This window comes from Protopterus annectens, chromosome 14.part0, assembly GCF_019279795.1.
Source record: "Protopterus annectens isolate FY-2018-M chromosome 14.part0, PAN1.0, whole genome shotgun sequence".
Lineage (NCBI taxonomy): Eukaryota > Metazoa > Chordata > Ceratodontiformes > Protopteridae > Protopterus > Protopterus annectens.
This window is the reverse complement of record NC_056748.1, coordinates 777,388,590-777,406,955: the sequence shown is the minus strand read 5'-3', so window position 1 is coordinate 777,406,955 and position 18,366 is coordinate 777,388,590. Positions and strand designations below refer to the sequence as shown.

Genomic DNA, 18,366 nt, shown 5'->3' with positions numbered 1-18,366 from the left:
TCACCTCTTAGCAGTCTGCAGGATTCATTATAGGATTTTCATTGAAGAAAAAAACTGAAAAAATGAGACAGGTTCAAATGGAGCAAGTGCATAGCACATCACCCTTCGCATCTGAGCCAACAGTTGAAAAAAAAGAAGTTATGTACCTACCATAACGTTCCATGTTAGTTGTCTTCATCTCGCCTTCTTTCTTGCTGGTTGGGATCGGAGCCGATCCTCGGCTCCGACTCAGCCATCTTCTATAGCTCGAGAGCTGTTTACTGGCTCCGATCCCAACCAGCAAGAATGAAGGCAAGATAGACAACTTAACATTGCACATTCAATATAACTGTTATGCATAACAAGTGGAAGTAATAGGTTTCTGTCAAAATGGCTATTCTGTCCCGATTATCATGGAATGTAAATGGCCTTACAGGTATAGACAAAAAGTATAGTACTGACATAGATTAAGAAATGTAGGTTGCAAACAGTAATGTTGCAGGAGATGCATTTGGACGGAAGTTGGCATGTGAATTTGACAATGAAATTATTTCAAGATGGATATTCAGCAGAATATCAGAGCTAAAGAAAAGGGGGTAATAATACTTATAGCCAGAGGCACACCAATAAAGACAGAAAAGAAAAAAATATATTAATGGTACATTTGTGGTATTAAAGGGCTAACAACAGGGGAGAAGGATTTATTTGTATTCCTCCAATTATTATTATGGAGCTTAAGAAATTTTGGGGAGAAATAATCAGCTTTCAGCAGAGAATATTAGTTATGAGTAGGGACTGGAACATGATTTGTAATCCTGTGGATTATCATAGGGACGTAGAAGGGAAATATAACAAAACAGGGTAGACTTCCGAAGAACTAAATAGAATTAAAAGTATTGTGTTTGCATTTCTATATAAAGAGTACATGCTATTAGGATATAGTTACTGCAGCAACACCAGTTACACATCTCCTATGCCTGTTCTTATTAGTGTAAAGGCACAGAATAGCTCACACCCATAGTGGTGTAGTGGGTCAAGTGTAGTGGTGCAGCCCAGCCTTATTAAGGTGCATTTTATTAATTTATATTATTTTTATGTGGGGAAGCCTTCTCCTAACGTAACTCTCCTTTCTTGCAGATTAATACAGACACAGGAAAAAAACGGTTGCTCTCCTGCTGGAAGGAACCCAAAACTTTTGACCCTCACAACCTGAAAATATTAAGGAATTACCCTCCCTCTGTCTACCAAGAAACCTAAAGGGAATTTGAGACTGTAGTTTAAATATATTTAATGAGTTTGAAGAATTGTTTTATGATTACTGACTTGCACAACCACACCATCTTCGGATTTGGATATATTTTTCTCTCCACTTTAACCACTAGATGGCAGCAAACCCTTAGATACCTAACCTACTAATTTCCCAGCCCCAAATATAAAGCTTTACTTCCAGCTATCCCTCCTAAACTGTCCCTACTCATTCCTAATCTATACATAGTGTAAGCCTGCACACACTACAGTACAGTTTTTAACCACAGCAACCATATGTAGGCAATCTGGCAATTATAACAGTTAAATTCAGGAAGGGTCAGACCTACCTGGGAACCACAAGCTATTCCTCTGTGATTGATTGTTTTTCTAGCAAATACAGGAGGCTCAGTTTGTCCCTGCTCCATTTGCCCTTGCTACACTCCTCTACCCTACCCCCATTCCCAACCACCCCACTTCAATTACCTTTATACCTATACACCACACCCACACATAACCCCTCCCACCTCCAACACCCCTCCACAACCATTTAAACCTACCATACAATTAAGCTACACACACCTTCTATCAACACACACTATCACTCCCCACACTACCCTCTTCCAACACCTCTTACTAACCTACACACCTACACCATATCACTATCTAAACCCTCACACTCTCAACTCCTACTATATACCATTTGCATCACTTCCCTCACTCTGCTAACCACCATTACCAGTTACCAAACACCACTAACCTATACACTATTCATCCCTTACAAAGGAACATCCCCCAATACTACAAACCTCAAGCCATATACACAACTAACCCCATACAACTATCACACCACCATGTTCCACCACCTTCGACACAAGCTATACCCATCAAATAGCCAATCCCATACCACTCAAGTACACAAAACTCATCAACAAACTAGTCAAACTTTATGTACACCTGACAACAACACTAATATGCTGCGGTGACATACACCCCGACCCAGGCCCACTCAGTCCAGACAGACCAATCCCTGACCTAAATACAACCCTACTCCTAAGGCCCACAAACTCCATCCTCATCATAAATCTAAATATCAGAAGCATCTTAAATAAGGTCCATGACCTCCATGCCTTAATTTCCTTTTACCATCCAGATATTGTGATTATGACAGAGACTTGGTTTATGCCACTAATTCAAGATAATGAAATCACAGCACCAGGCTACAATATAATCAGAAATTACAGAGTACGAAAAAGGGGTGGAGGAGTAGCAATACTATAAAAAACTCACCTTATCTTAGAAAAATTAGACATAACAACCCCAGACTTAGATAACACTGAACTCACCCTCACTAAACTGAAACTTAACCCACATAAACACATCAACATTATAGGATGCTACATACCCTCATGGAGCAATATTACCACCACAGAAAAACTCCTAGAATGGATAACCAACACCCTTCCCCAAGAAAACATCTTATTAGGTGACCTAAATAGTGACTGGGACAACTGCTCCACTCTAAACCCTATCTCCCATATCAACCTACATGGACTAACCCAACTTATAACTTCTCCCACCAGAACAGACAAGAGAACCAAACCTCAATCTATAGTATACTGGATACTAGTATCTCATCCTTCCCATATATCTCAAGCTGGGTGCCTTTCAGACACCCTCAGTGACCACCTAGCTACATTTCTAAGAAGAAGCAAAACTCCCCAACTGACCCATGAAACTGTCAGGGAATGTAGGAATAGAAAAAACTTCAACCAACTCAACTTCAATAATGACCTAAAACTATGTAACTGGAACCCCCAAAAACTTTAGACCTTGATGAAGCAGTACTATACTTCAATACTACCTTCATTAACAAACTTAACCACCATGCCCCCCCCCAGAACTACAAGAATCAGAAGTAAACATGTGCCTTGGCTAACATTAAATACTAATACATTACTCTGAGATAGGAACAAAGCATGGGCAAACTATCATAAAAGCAAATCCCAAATAGACAAACAAACATACCGTCAGTTATGTAACAAAGTCAAACAACTTATTAAAATAGACAAAATCTCCTACTACCAAAATATACAGAATAAATATATTAACAACCCAAATAAGTTATGGGCTGCTGTCAACACTGTACTGTAACCAGGGAAAACAACCACCCCACCCCCAAAATAGTGAACATCCATGACAACATCCCACACAGCTCAACAAATTCTTCACAGAAACTATCCAAAACTTAGCCAACAACCAACTGAGCCCCAACAACCCATCCCCAACAAAAACACCCTCTTCACCCAAAACAAATCTCAGTTACTCCATCTTCACCTTCAACCCAGTGCCAACCAAAATCACACAAAAATTAATACTAAAACTTAACCAAGCCTCTACGGACACCGATAAAGTACCTTCCGAATATCTGCAAATAGCTGCAGAAGCAATAGCCTACCCTGTCTCCATACTAATAAACAGATCTATCTCTGAATGCAAAGTACCCCATCTTTGGAAAATATCTCGTATAACAACACTGCACAAACGGGGTAGCTCTGTAGAACTCAGTAACTATCGGCCTATAGCTATACTATCCCCCCCTATCAAAACTCCTAGAGAAAGTTGTCTACATGCAACTGAAGTACCTCTTAGAAAACAAATTACTATCCACTCAGCAACATGGTTTTAGACCCTTCCCTAGCACCACAACCACACTTACATCATTCACTAATACCATCAATAACCACAGAAACAACAAACTGCTAGTATCTGCTACTATCTTAGATGTATCTAAAGCCTTTGACATGGTCAACCATGAAAAACTGATTCATACACTAACCACCCTAAACCTCAGCATCTCTACTATTTCTTGGTTTAAGAGCTATCTAGATGGTAGGCAACAAGCTGTAAAATGGCAAAATCAGCTCTCTCCCTTTACTGCCTGCCTCCCTAGGGGTACCCCAATGCTCCATCCTAGGTCCTCTAATCTTCGCCCTATTTAATCAACTACCATCCACCATACCCAAAGCCTCAATAATCCACTATGCAGATGATACCACCATAATCTGTGCAGCCAACTCCCTTGACTACCTCCTCTCCCTAACACAAGAATGATTTTCCCTGGCAGAAACATGGATCACCAACCAAAACCTTATTCTAACCCCTTCCAAAAGTAAACTACTCCTCTTCAGCCCTCACAGATCTCCACCCCCCCCTCATCTAACTTTACAATCTCCTCTCACAACACCACCACCATCACACCCAACAGTCACGCCAAACTGCTAGGCCTCAAAATTGACAATAACCTTAAATATCACATTCACATCTCCCAGACCATAAAAAGAGTCCACAGAAAAATGGGTCTACTCTATCACAACAGTTTCTCACCAGTCACTCTAAGGTTACCACAGCCAGAACACACCTCCTATCCACCCTACTTTACACCTCCCCCGTGCTTACCAATCTCCGAAAAAACAGAGCTCAACAAACTAGATAGCTGCTACAATAAAACAGCCAGATTCGCCACAGGTTCACCTTCTAAAACCCACCACTGTGAAAGCCTCAAAAAACTCAACTGGCTAGAACTCCCCTGACCCTTCAAGTCAACCAACTAGCACTTGCTCACAAAGTACTACATCATCCAGGCAAAACCCCTGCCCTGCAGCAATTACTTCAACTTTACACCACTGCCAGATCCCGGAGATCAAGCACCCAACACCTCCTTAAGGAAACATACTTTAAAAATGAGGCAGGTAGATGCGTTTATAGCCACTACATCTCTAAAATCTAGAACTCCCTTCCAGCCCACATAATAAGTAACAACTCCACAACCCAAGTCAAAAAACTACTCAAAACACACTTCCTGAACCATAGATTATGTACCTGTACCACCCCTGGATAGTAACTCATATTTCTCTGTTTCCAGCAACTAGAGTAACAGCTTATCTACTGCTTTTTTTGTCTGCATGGGTTAATGGTAACTCTGAACACTGTAAAGTAAACTAAATGGACATACCATGTCTCTCGTGTAAAAATGAGTTGTATAAGTTATCTATTCTACCTTCCTGCTATACTTGCTGTTATACACCTCTATAAAGTGTATAAATAAATGTATCCTGTGAATGTTGGCAAATACACCTTTTGTTAAACTCACTATCTTATATGTACTATACTTCTATAAGAAGTATAAAAAATGTACCTTTTGGTAAACGTGCTATCTCTTAACAATTTTATTGCTCTGGAGCTTTTCTCCCCGGGCCACCACTGAAAATGGACATATATCCAGTTGGACTCTCCTGGTTAACAAATGTAAAATAAATAAACATATGAGAACATATGGCATGGAAAATAAGAATTTAGTAGCAGGAACTCAAGACAGAATTTGCAATTTATTTTGTATAGGTACAATTCCTGGGCAAGACTGGATAGAAATTATATTTCATAACAGCATGTGAATTTAACTGAAAGCTTTGACATACATCCAATAACTGTTTCAGACTGTGCACTGATAAAGATGCAGGGTGATGAAGTAAAAGTGACACACTGGTGCTTTCCTTCTTGCATGTTAAAAAGGCAGGACTTTAAGTAACGGGTAGTGAAAATGATTTGAAAGTTATTGGGGAAGATCAAAATATGTAGAGAAGAGAGCTATTGAGGGGGATAAAATAAAAATGCAGTTTAAAAGCAAACTAAACATAACAAAGAAGGGGTAATTGGAAAGAAGTAATATAAATTATTTAAAAAGGTAGACAAAGCAGTTACTACAGAATAAAGTAAATCTTATAGAACAAGAAGAGGAACAGCTGCAGAGTGCTAGAGGGAAGACAGGGGAGTATATGGATAATATGCATGCATTGTTACACAACTATTTTTAAAACATCTCCAGAGCACAGAAGAAAGTAAAAAGGGTTGTCGCCAAATGAGCCTATGACAAGAAATATAACCATATATCCAATTGTGGTATTACTGATACTTCAGAAAATTTAAGAAAAATCTGTATAAAGCAGAGGAATGTGGAAATCAAGTAAAAACAGGCACAGCCTGCAAAAAAATGAATACTGTCACACCAATACGGAATAAAATAAAGAAAAAACCTTTAATGTGAGCGCTTTCAGCAAGCACATTAACTTGCCTTCTTCAGACAAACAGTTATAAAACAGTTTTGGTTCTCCTTATATACTATTCAGCTGAACAAATTGATGAGTCAGCCTACTTAACAAGCAGGAAAATTTTAAAGTAGCCTCGCCACACAACATAAAATAAACCATAAGTTGCTATACAAATCTTATTCTCATAAAGGAATATGTGTCAGACACCAATAAATATTATAAACACATAACAATGTTTCAACAAAATTACCAAATTATTAACTAAAAACTATAAACTTACACAATGTATAAATAAATCCTTTTGGAAATTGATGAGCTTATATGGCAGATTAAGACTAGAGCACAAGTCTTTCCGGGTTTGAATGAGTGCCTTTCTATCAAATGTATTTTGAGATATTTGGCCCTTAAACGATGACATTAAAGGGTTTACACATACATACACATTTCTGGTTCATTTAGATAGATTTTTGGATTTACTGTTTATGTTAATTTTTAATTATGGTTTCACTTACCATATTTTTATACTCATATATATATATATATATATATATATATATATATATATATATATATATTTATACATTGTTTAAGTTTATAGTTTTTAGTTAATAGTTTGGTAATTTTGTTGAAACATTGTTATGTGTTTATAATATTTATTGGTGTCTGACATATATTCCTTTATGAGAATAAGATTTGTATAGCAACTTATGGTTTATTTTATGTTGTGTGACGAGGCTACTTTAAAATTTTCCTGCTTGTTAAGTAGGCTGACTCATCAATTTACTCAGCTGAATAGTATATAAGGAGAACCAAAACTGTTTTATAACTGTTTGTCTGAAGAAGGCAAGTTAATGTGCTTGCCGAAAGCGCTCACATTAAAGTTTTTTTCTTTATTTTATTCCGTATTGGTGTGACAGTATTCATTTTTTGCCGGCTTTTATGGTTTCCTGCTGTGCCTGTTCTTACCAGTTTTAGTTTTCGTTTGTGGTTTGAATGTGGAAATCAAGATAAAGCACAAATTGAAATATGTATGGAAGCCATGATTATGCCATGATTAGAGAAAAATGAGGTTCAACAATTAACCAAAATAGGAGGAGATGAGATAAAAACGTTACTGTATAATCAATCGAGACATTTCCAGGAACATAAGGTATTCCTTTTGAAGTTTGGAAGATGGGAAGGAAGAAAGTGATAAAGTGACAGAATCTTCTAGATTTTTATAACAGTATTTTAAAGTGAGTACATGTGTGGGATTAACAGCATCTTGGAAGAAAGTTGTGGTGGTTGTATCACCCAAAGAGGGTCAAGACCCATCAGACCTAGCTTCATACAGACCCATTTTAATTTAAACTATGACAATGATGTATTTACATCTACACTAAGAGAATGGCAAAGGTGTTGCCAAAATTGATAGATATGGATTAATGTGGTTTTGTGGAGAGTCAAAATTTGACAGCTTATATAGAACAATGATGATCCAGGGGAAAGCTGACTGTAAGAAATCATTGCTAATTTTGCTGGGTCTTTATGGAGAGAAAGCATTCAATTTAGTCAGCTGGGATTTTATGAGCAGGGCAATAGCAGCATCTGTATTCCCTGATAGAATAAGGGTTAATTAGGAGGATATATAAAGACTCAAAGGCAAGAATTAAAAGTGTGAAGGTTTCTCGCCAAAAAAGCTTTGTCTGAACAGAGGAGCAAGGACCTCTTAGCAGTCTTAGTTATTTACTTTATATTCAGAGTCACTGGTAAAGAAAATAACAGATGTGCAAATTCAAGCATATAAATGGTACGGCAATCAAGAAAGGTTAGTTTTATTTGAAGATGATTTTACTTTGTACATGAAAAATCCAGAAAAGGACTTTTCAGTGTTGTGGAATATTTTTATACAGTTTTAAGTCTTTTCAAGGTATAAAATTAATGACGATAAAACAAATGCTATACTGGTACCCACAAATTAATTGGTTTAGAAATATTTATGGGAACTTGAGAAGATGAAGTATTTAGATGCATGGATCAAACAAGATTTTGGCACCAAAGGATACGTGGGAAGTGACTAAAAAGATAATACTAAAGCTTAGAAACTAGAAGCTCTTGATTATGGATACGGATAGTAAGATACAATCAGTGAAACTGTTGTTAGTACCTATATTTTTATACACAGGCCAAGCATATTTTATCAGCCAGAGGAGAAGTTGTGAATGCTAATTAATAAAGAGCTGAAATAATTTATTTGGGAAGGGGAGAGGGCAAGAGTTAAGTTAGATAAGCTGATTCTCTCCACAGAACAAGACGACTTAGGATTACCTGATTTAAAGAGGTCCTTCAGAGTTATACAATTAAGGTTCATATACATAAGACAAACGGAAGGTTATAACTCAAAGTGGAAAAGTATGATGATGACACAGTAGGCAAGTCTTAGAAATAATGAGAGAACATGATTTTGTATGCATGTCTTTTAGGACAATAACAACCATGCAGAATAAAACATTCATAAAGTTGCAGAAGGTATACAATATACTAGTCAACAAGGGGATGGAGAAGGGAGATTTTGCCCATAGAGATGACTCCAAATAGGCTTAGAGAAAATAGGCATGAGGGAGGGCTGAAATTTATTGTAAAAAATGGCCAAAGAAAGCAAGATACTGTGAGTAAATAACTTGAGAAAGAAAGGTAACAAAGTAGGTGAGATCAAGTAGAAATCTGGACTGCAGGTTAGAGACGGCCTTTCATACCAGGGATTAATATCAGAGCGCAGGCAAAGAGAAAAGGGATAGGGGAGTGCTATTTTTTAAAGTTGAGTTTGAAACAGAAGCTGTTGTTTAAAAGCAGGTTAATTATTAGGGTATATAAAATACTCATAACCGGCCTTAGGCATAGGCCAACTAGGCGGCCGCCTAGGGCGCCACTGTAGCAGGGGGGGCGCTGTGGAGCCCTTTTGCCTAGGGCACCAGTTGACCTAAGGCTGCTCCTGAAAATACACTATGAAAACTATGAGAATCAATCAGAGGAGGTTAGAAAAAATTGGAAAGGCAATTAAGAGAGGAACAATGGGAGGATATATGTATGGCTCCCATCTAAGCAACACATTTCTGAAGGTTCAGGTTTTTTCTTGTAAATGTTTACATTACTATTTTTATACCACAAGCATACTTCATAGAGAATTTTCCTCAGGTAGACAGCAAATATTGGAGGTACAACAGGAGAGAGAAAGATGTTCTTTTTTTTGGGGGGGGTGTAACAAGTTGGCAGATTTTAAGAACTCATTACAGAGTACTTTGTTAAAAATGCTGGGGGACCAGTTAGTTGTAACTAAGAAATTACTGTACTGAGAAGGGACACAGGACCTGAACTGCCTATATATATATTATAGCCTCACAAAGTTCAATACCACTGGCTGCCAAAAAATAAATTGTTAGAAAATGTAAAACAAAATTTATACCAATTGCAATTGAATTACTGTAAAGGAGATAAAAGAACTGGAGGTGAAATCTTTAGAAAAGGGAAAGAGCAAATCACATTGAAATAAATGGAATTTGTGGGAAAAATACATGGCGAATAATGTTCAGGAGGAGGGGTAAGGTTTATGGGATGGTAGAAATTGAGCAATTTATGTAACACTGGAGTGAATGACAATTATTAAAAAGAAAGCATATGTGTACTGCATAAAAACAATGATAATTAATTCAATTTAACTTTGTCATATACACTAGAGACAACATCACACAGTACAATGAAATGGTTTACCATCAAAAGTTGGAAACTTACTTTAGCGCTGTCCATACAGTCAAGGTTAAAGGTGCAAAGGTTTAAAATTACAAATGGATTTTTTGTCATCTCTGAAATGTCACGACACAGCCTGCATTCATGTTTTTCAGCGTCGATGTTTACAATTGCACTGGGAATCGCTCTACAGTGGGGATCGGGAAATTTAACATTTTCACTACGATCTCAAAGTTGGAATATATAATTAGCAGGGGGTGTGGGGTGCAGGGAGGCTTGCCCCCTTGCAAAACATTTATAAGAAATCTCCGGACGTCAAGGTAAGTTGGGTAATGTCAATAATGTCAAATTCGAATTATCGACATGACCGCTGCTATTGTTTTGAGCTAACGATGTTGTAATTGCTATTCATTTGATTCAAATAAGTCATTACTCGAACTATGTATCGGAATTTTGACAGTAAACCCAATGAAATCCGTATTTTGCAAATCCTCCAGCAACATGAAAACATTCGACCACTAGCAAAAGAAAAAAAAAGCAAAAGAAATAATTAAGAACAATAAATATTATGAGCTACAAATATCAATAAATAAATGTGCAAAATAACGCATTTGTGCAAAAGCGTACATTTCACTCTTTCCAAACGCAGACCAGCTTACAATCCTGGAGGGAGAGGCAGTGTGTGAGTTCTATTTAACAGCCTAATGGCCTGAGTTATAAAACTATCTTTCAGCTTGGTTGTTCTAGCTACAATGCTCTTGTAAGGCCTCCCTGACGGTAGCAGCATAAACATTTTGTGTTGTGGGTAGGTAGTATCCTTAATAACGTTTTGGGCCTTCCAGAGAATTCTTTTGGCGTAAATGTCCTCCAATGCAAGAAAACGTATTCCAATGATGTTTTGTGCAGTTTTTATTACTCGCTGCAGAGGCTTGCAGTCCCGAGTTGTACTATTCCCAAGCCATACTGTGCTAGAGTAGGAGAGGATACTCTCAATTGTACATATGTACAAGTTGCTGAGGATGGTGCTGGACATGCCAAACTTCCTCAGCCTTCCCAGGAAGTACAGATGCTGCTGGCTTTTCTCTGCCAGGTCTATGATGCTCTGAGTCTAGGAGAGATCCTCAGAGATGTTGATGCCAAAGAATTTGAAGGTAGTCACTCTCTCCACCTCAGACTCACCAATGCATAATGGTAAGTGTTACCCTCTATTCCTTCATGTATCCATGATCATCTCCTTTGTTTTGCTGGTATTAAGAGAGAGGTTGCAGTCTCAAAACCAAGACTTTCAACAAGACCAACAAGACTTTCTACTTCCCTCCTGTACGCTAACTCATCACCCTTGGAGATCAGTTCAATGACAGTTGTCTCATCCGTAAATTTGACAATGTTGGTATTATGTTGGCAGGCAACACAGTCATGGGTGAAGAGCGTGTACAGCACTGGACTCAGAGCACAGCCTTTTGGAGTTCCCATGTTTATTATTGTTTTGGAGATGTTATTTCCCAGCCTAACTCACTGAGGTCTGCCTGTTAAAAAGTCCAGCACACAACTGCAAAGAGTAGGGGGCACACCCAATATGGACAGCTTATTCTTGAGCTTAGTTGGTAGTACAGTGTTAAAAGCCAAACTATAATCAATGAACAGCAATCAAGCATAACAGTCCTTGTTCTCCAGATGAGTAAGAATTTTACGCAGTGTTGTACTGACTACATCCTCTGTCGTCCCATTTTGTCTGTATGCGAACTGTAGGGGATCCATTGTATCAGGTATAAATGACAGAATATAACTTCTAATGATTCTGTGAAAGCATTTCATCACTATGGGAGTTGATGAAACCGACTGATAATCATTCAGGCAGTTGGCTTTGCCCTTTTTCAGCAATGGAATAATAGTCATTGCCTTGTAGTAAGTGGGAACAGTAGCTTGTGCAATGAAGACTTTAAATATGTCAGCTAGAACATCAGCAAGCATTGAAGCACAGGTCTTAAGTGTCCTTCCAGCAATATTATCTGGTCCGGCTGCCTTCCAGGGATTCATCCTCCTCAGGGACCTTACAACTCTTGCTGGTGATATTGTGAATGGTGGTGGTGTCCCCTCACTGTCTCCCTCTCTCTCTTGTGGCTGTGCTCTTTGACTAGGCATTTTGGGCCTGGAAACGGGCACTGAATTTGTTTAAATCATCGTGTGAAACTGGCTGTCCTTAGTCACCCCTCTACCTTTATCTCTACAGCCTGTGATGTTCTCCAGACCTTGACACATGCACCTTGTATCTGCAGTCGAATAACAGCTCTCCAGTTTACAACTATAATTCTCCTTGGCTGCTCTAACAGCTCTGCATATGTCATATCTGGATTTTTTATACTTGCCACTGGTTGATCCATATGCCTTGGAATGGGCATGAAGCGCACAGTGAAACTCTGGGTTGATCTACTGTTTATTTAAATATAACCAGATGTCTTTATGGGGCACAATGTGGTCAGTGCATATGCCTACGTAGCTGGAAACTACTGAATTGTATTCCTCCAGATCAGCAATATCATCCTCATTCATAGCAGCTGTCTTAAAGACATCCCACTTAGTACATAGAAAACAATCTGTAGCTCCTGCTCAGACTCCTCTGTCCACACCTTGACAGTTTTTCTTACAATGGAAACTTGCTTGAGGAGCTGTCCACATGCTGGATAGAGAAATACAGACAGCTATATCATCAGACTGACCAAAATGAGGAAGAGATACAGCCTTGTATGCCCCCTTCACATTACTGTACACATAGTCCAGAGTATTTTTCTCCTGTGTACGGAAAATAACATATTGCTGGCACGCTGGCATCAGAGACCGTAGGTTGCAATGACTAAAGTCACCAGCCACTGTAAACACTGCATCAGGATGTTTATTTTCTTGTGCATTTATAGCCTCATACAATGCCCCCAATGCTGCAGTGGAATTGGCTTGAGGAGGGATTTAAACAGCTAAAATAAACATAGCTGTAAACTCTCTCAATAAATTACAAGGTCTGCATTTCAGCATTAGGTACTCTGCATCACTCAAGCACTGCTTACTAACAATCTGCACATCTGAACACGATTGGTTATTAATGAAGATGCAATTACCCCGACCTTTAATTTTACCTGATGCTGCCGTATGTCCCCATAGTGGATAGACTGCGTATGCAACCATACATCTAAATCGGGTGTATTATCTGATAACCAAGTTCAGTAAAAGTCAGTGCACAGCAGTCTCTTATTTTTCGCTGGGCCATAAGCCTAGCTCTGAGGTCATCCATTTTGTTCTCAAGAGATTGAACATCAGCAAGTAGAAGTTTGGGAAGGGGTGGTCTGCAACCTTGGCCTTAAGTTTCATAAGAAACCCACCCCTCCTGCCTCTTCTATCTCACCTCCACTTGGAACACTTCTTCCTCTGGCTGCGTTCATCACCCGGTTCCCCTGCCTGTAGGCCTTCTCTGTAGTCATTCCTGAGAAGATGCTGCCGATCTGTTAAACAAGGAATGTTATCACAAAACCATCTGCCGATCTCTAATAATGTTCCTTTGTTGTATACAATTAGTGCAGATGACGTTTGCACATATAGAAACTTAAAAGCCATCACTAAAACAAACAAAAATGACTGCAGGAGCAGAATGCAGAGACGTCAACCACGGCAGGTGCCATCTATATGTATACTGCATGAAAACAATGATAAATATTACTACATTTTTTCTTTTCCATCAATGCATGTGTACCTGTGTCACTCTGAGATTTAATACAGGTGTTAAAAATATTATTTTACTCAAAGAAATTTTTATTAAAATTTTTTCAATATCTTCAAACAGACTGAACCATAAACAGTGAAACATAAAATATAGTCAACTATTTGCAAAATAAACTATATACAATTGCCTAAGTATACAGTCTATAACATCATTTTTACATATACAATATGCAATTTGTATTAAGATGCTGTGCTGACTAATCAGGTCAATTTGTTTTGTCCAATATTTTGTCAACTTTCTGTCAATAAATGATGCACGTTGTCTTATCAGTTCTTTTTTTTTATGGTTGCTACTTCCATTCGAGACATGAAGACTGCGATTTTCTTGAAATCTTGGTGGCACTTTATTCTTCCAGTAAGTTATGGCTTTACGTGCAATGGCAAGCGATGTCCACAGTAAAGGATATTTTACTTTTGGGACACATTGTGGTATGGGTACATTAAACAAAACTAATGCCTTGGTTAACTGAAAGGTATCATTAAAAATTGTTTGGAAGAAATAATTAATTTCAAAGCAATATTTACTCAGTGAATGACAATCAAAAAACGTGTTCCAGATCTGCTTTTGTATGCGTTTTGCATCTCCAGCAATCAATATGTTTCTTACACATTAGTTCTAATCTATGAGGGGTTAGAAAGGATCTATGTAGGAATTTTCATGCATATAGTTTCCACTGAACTGACTTGGTGGTAAGACTTGGTGATAAAAGGATCATTTCTTTTTCATTTTTATCAGGATCCTTTTGATTAACCTGATTATAATAAATTCCAATAACTATTATTGGTATAGTTCTTTGTTTAAGTGTCTTACAAATTTTGGATATATATCCTTGTCCTTTATAAGTATTGTTTATTAAAAGTATCACAAGATCTATGAACTTAGGAATATTATTTCTAAAAGTTGGTGTCATCAATTCCAGCTTATTTGTGATGTACTTATTTATGTCTTATTTATTATATCGGTAGCCACAATTTATCAGCTAACTCAAATTTCTTTTTGATTTGATCTAGTGTGAGTAATGTATTGTCATTGAGTATTCGATATCAATAAATCACTTCTTTTTCTTATGATCTTTAATTACATTTGAATCAAACTATAGGATACAATATAAAAAACATGTCTTTATATCTGGGCTCATGTTTATATATTTTCTAAACAGTATTACTGTTTCAGTAACAATTATATACTTTGTTTTTATACTTTTATTAAATATTATGTTATCTCATCACACTGACTTAAGTCAGAAGCTTTGTGTCTTAGAATGGATCAGGTCAAGGAAGGGCCTTTGTGTGCTTGGGCAACTATGCATCAGGGAGATTGTGTGCTACAAAATTTTAGCAGGCAAAAGGTGTATATGAGTCACACATTCTTTGCACATTACCTTGAATTAAAATGACAAAACTCTCTCAACCACCTGTCATGGTCAACAAGAACAGCTGAAACACTGGTAAAATGGTGGGTATAGGGATTCTTTTCTGTCGATGCATATATATACTTGGCCTTCAAAGTATCACTTCCTGCACTATGGCTCCACACATCGGTGCTCCGGTTTTCTTCCACAGTCCAAAGTCACCCAGTAGGTGGACTGGACACACTAAACTGATCATAGGTGTGAGTGTGTGGGCGAGTGTGTGGTGTGGAAGAAATACCACGTCAGGGCTAGCCACCTGATGGTATAAAACTTGGTTCTAGATGACTGTCACTGTTGAAGTGTCACCCTGACACCATGTGCAAAAAGGGATAAAATGGGTTATGGATGGAAGGGAAAATGCAAAGGTACTGTTTATACCCCACCAAACCTGTAGTAATTTAACTGAGTTCTGCATGCATAAAACTACTACTCTAGATATAACACGGGGTTCTGGAAACCAATGAAATACTTCTATTTAGAGACCACCATGGTTACTGGACTTTCTGTCTCTAAGGCTCACAGCAGGGATAACAGTCTCACTAATTATTGCCTAAGTAGTACCTATCTATCACAAACAGGTTGAGATGTATAGAACTAACAGAAGATCATGACACAGCCAGCCAGCAAAAGTCTTCAATTTCCAGTGTATGGAAGTACTGTAGTCTAAACATTTCAATTCAGTACCAATGGAATGAGAAGTTCAGCTCACCACAGTTATGGTTCTTCTGCTCTTTCCTTTGACGGACTTAAGGAGACAAGGTCAGATACCTAACTATGTGAGAACCAAACCTCATCAAAAAGGGTCCTTCCAAATCATGCCCAATCATGCAAATGCATTGGTAATACTTAGGAAATTAAACTGTCCAGACTGATGACATTGTTCAAGCAAGTAATTTATACAAAGAAAGAAAAAAAAAGTATGGCTTTAACTGCACCAAGTACAAAGATGTCAACAGGAAATGTACAGGACACAAATGTTAAAATGAACATATGGGTCTCACTAAAGCCCAGTGAAAAATTATGTAGGTTTACACTGTTGCAAAAATAATAAGCAAAGTACTGGCTATACAGTACCAGTGTGAATCTGTGCAGTAACACACAGGAGGTGGGACATTCTAGGGGGGTCACACTGCTCCAAGTAGCACTTACCTACTCCATAACATTAAAAATAAATATAGCTTTGAAGTTATGCTGCATTACTGCACTCTAAACCTCTGCAGGACTGTGCTATTTTATGGAGGAGGTATTCTTGAAATCAAATAGTGTGTGGTTACTTTATAGTGGCGTAACGTACTCTGTACACAGGTGCCTACTACCAAAACTCTCAACCTCTTAGCACAAGAAATCTGTACAAAGCCTACAAAAATGTGGCGACAAAGGCCCAAAAATAGTGACAGAATTTAAATATTGCTCTTTTATGCTTAAAAAGTTCCTAGAATAACAGGATTTGTGTTAGCATACATTTTCTGAAGGACACAAAGTCTGAAAATCAAACATATGTTATTTAGTGACTTTGCCAAAATATGAGGCAAAATCAGGATAGCTGAGAGGTATGCTTACTACCACTATTTTAGGAGAAGAACACTCTTCCTCCCTCCTTCCTTCTGAAGACCTGATTAGCCCCTGCCAGTCACCTTATAGACATTGGCAGTATACACTTCAAAATGCAGGTAAACAGCAGAGATACACTGAATAGTATTTTACATAAAACTACATAATACAGCAAAGTGAGGGTTATCATTAATGTTTCCTTTATTTTGATGTATAGAGCAGAGGGGGTGAGGAGGGGTGAAACGAAAATGAAAAAAATGTGAGGTTAAAGACAACTATTTATTTAGTCATTAGTTAAGAAGCAGATTAATCATAGATGTTTGGAAATAATTAAAACAAAGATAATCACTTTGAATGGCAAGGGTTATGCTTGACTGCTTATCTTATTTTCTCCAGAGGTGCATTTACTTAAAAAAATCTGAACAATCCAGTGGATGCTGTAACTCCAAGACTGCAGTCATGCATCTTCAGATAATCCTAGTAACAGTATCTGAGGTTTTACTTCAGGCATATAAATCACAGTTAACTGTGACAAAACTTCCTGCTGACATTAAACAGATACAGTGGTTTCCCCAAAGGTCACTGATTAGGCTAGCATAATTACCTGTTTCCAATAATTATAAATTAAAGGGCATGTCCATTAGATAAAAGCCTGTGTATACTGCAACATATGATGATCTTCTAACACTTTACACTATATCTTACATTTTCAGTAAGAGACTTACCATTCCTTCCATGCCATGGGGTAAAAGCAAGACAATACCATTATGTCGAACCCACTTGGCCTGACCAGAGCTGATAAACTGGTCTATGATGCACTGTGCTGTGTTATGAAAATCACCAAACTGGGCCTCCCAACATACTAGAGCATTGGGACTAGCCATAGCAAAGCCAAGCTCAAAACCTACAACAAAAATATATACATATATATTTAGAACTTAAATCAAGTGCATACAGGATTCTAAGAAAAAATAAATAAATAGTTACCAAAGTACAATAATTAATTTCATATTACAACATGTTCTAATTACAACCTGCTACATCAGAATGCTTTCCAAATATCCAATGTGGTCAAATAGTAAACGGATATTACACTATACGCTCATTAGTGTGTCTTTATTTCAGCTTCATACATAAATTCCATCTCCCTGTCACTCAACTACAAACCATTCTCTAACAGCAGCAGGTAGAAGCAAGCCCAGAGAGGAAGTATCAAATCTGCAGGACTACTGCCAATGATCAATTAATCAATGCTACAAACAAAGCCTGGAGCTACTGTCAAAAAAGTACTGAGAATAAATTCTGCAGGGTAGCAGCCATACAAGCAGTGGCTGTAGCGGAACAATACAGAATTCAAGACTTGCTGCTCTCCTTTTATGAAAGGTGTGGAAGTAAAGCTGCGCCAAAAGTAATCCTGTGTTTTGTTTCTACATGTCAGCATTTCATGTTTTTTGTCAAATACACTAACCGCAGAGCTGGTTTCTTGCTGTTAATGTTGTCACTGTTCTGCTATATTATTTTTTATTTTCTTATGAAACCAGCCATGTTGGAATCATCTAGAGGACCTTCCTCAACCATAA

At 37.8% G+C, this 18,366-nt stretch overlaps 1 protein-coding gene across 1 annotated transcript in view; it reads right to left on the bottom strand.

Moving 5' to 3' along the window:
- OGDHL (oxoglutarate dehydrogenase L) overlaps nt 1–18,366 on the bottom strand; it is a 2,090,792-nt gene that overhangs the window by 649,938 nt on the left and 1,422,488 nt on the right. Inside the window, exon 15 of the mRNA XM_044055619.1 lies at nt 17,512–17,690. Within this exon, the coding sequence (XP_043911554.1) occupies nt 17,512–17,690 (179 nt within the window). The remainder of the gene's footprint in view (nt 1–17,511; nt 17,691–18,366) is intronic.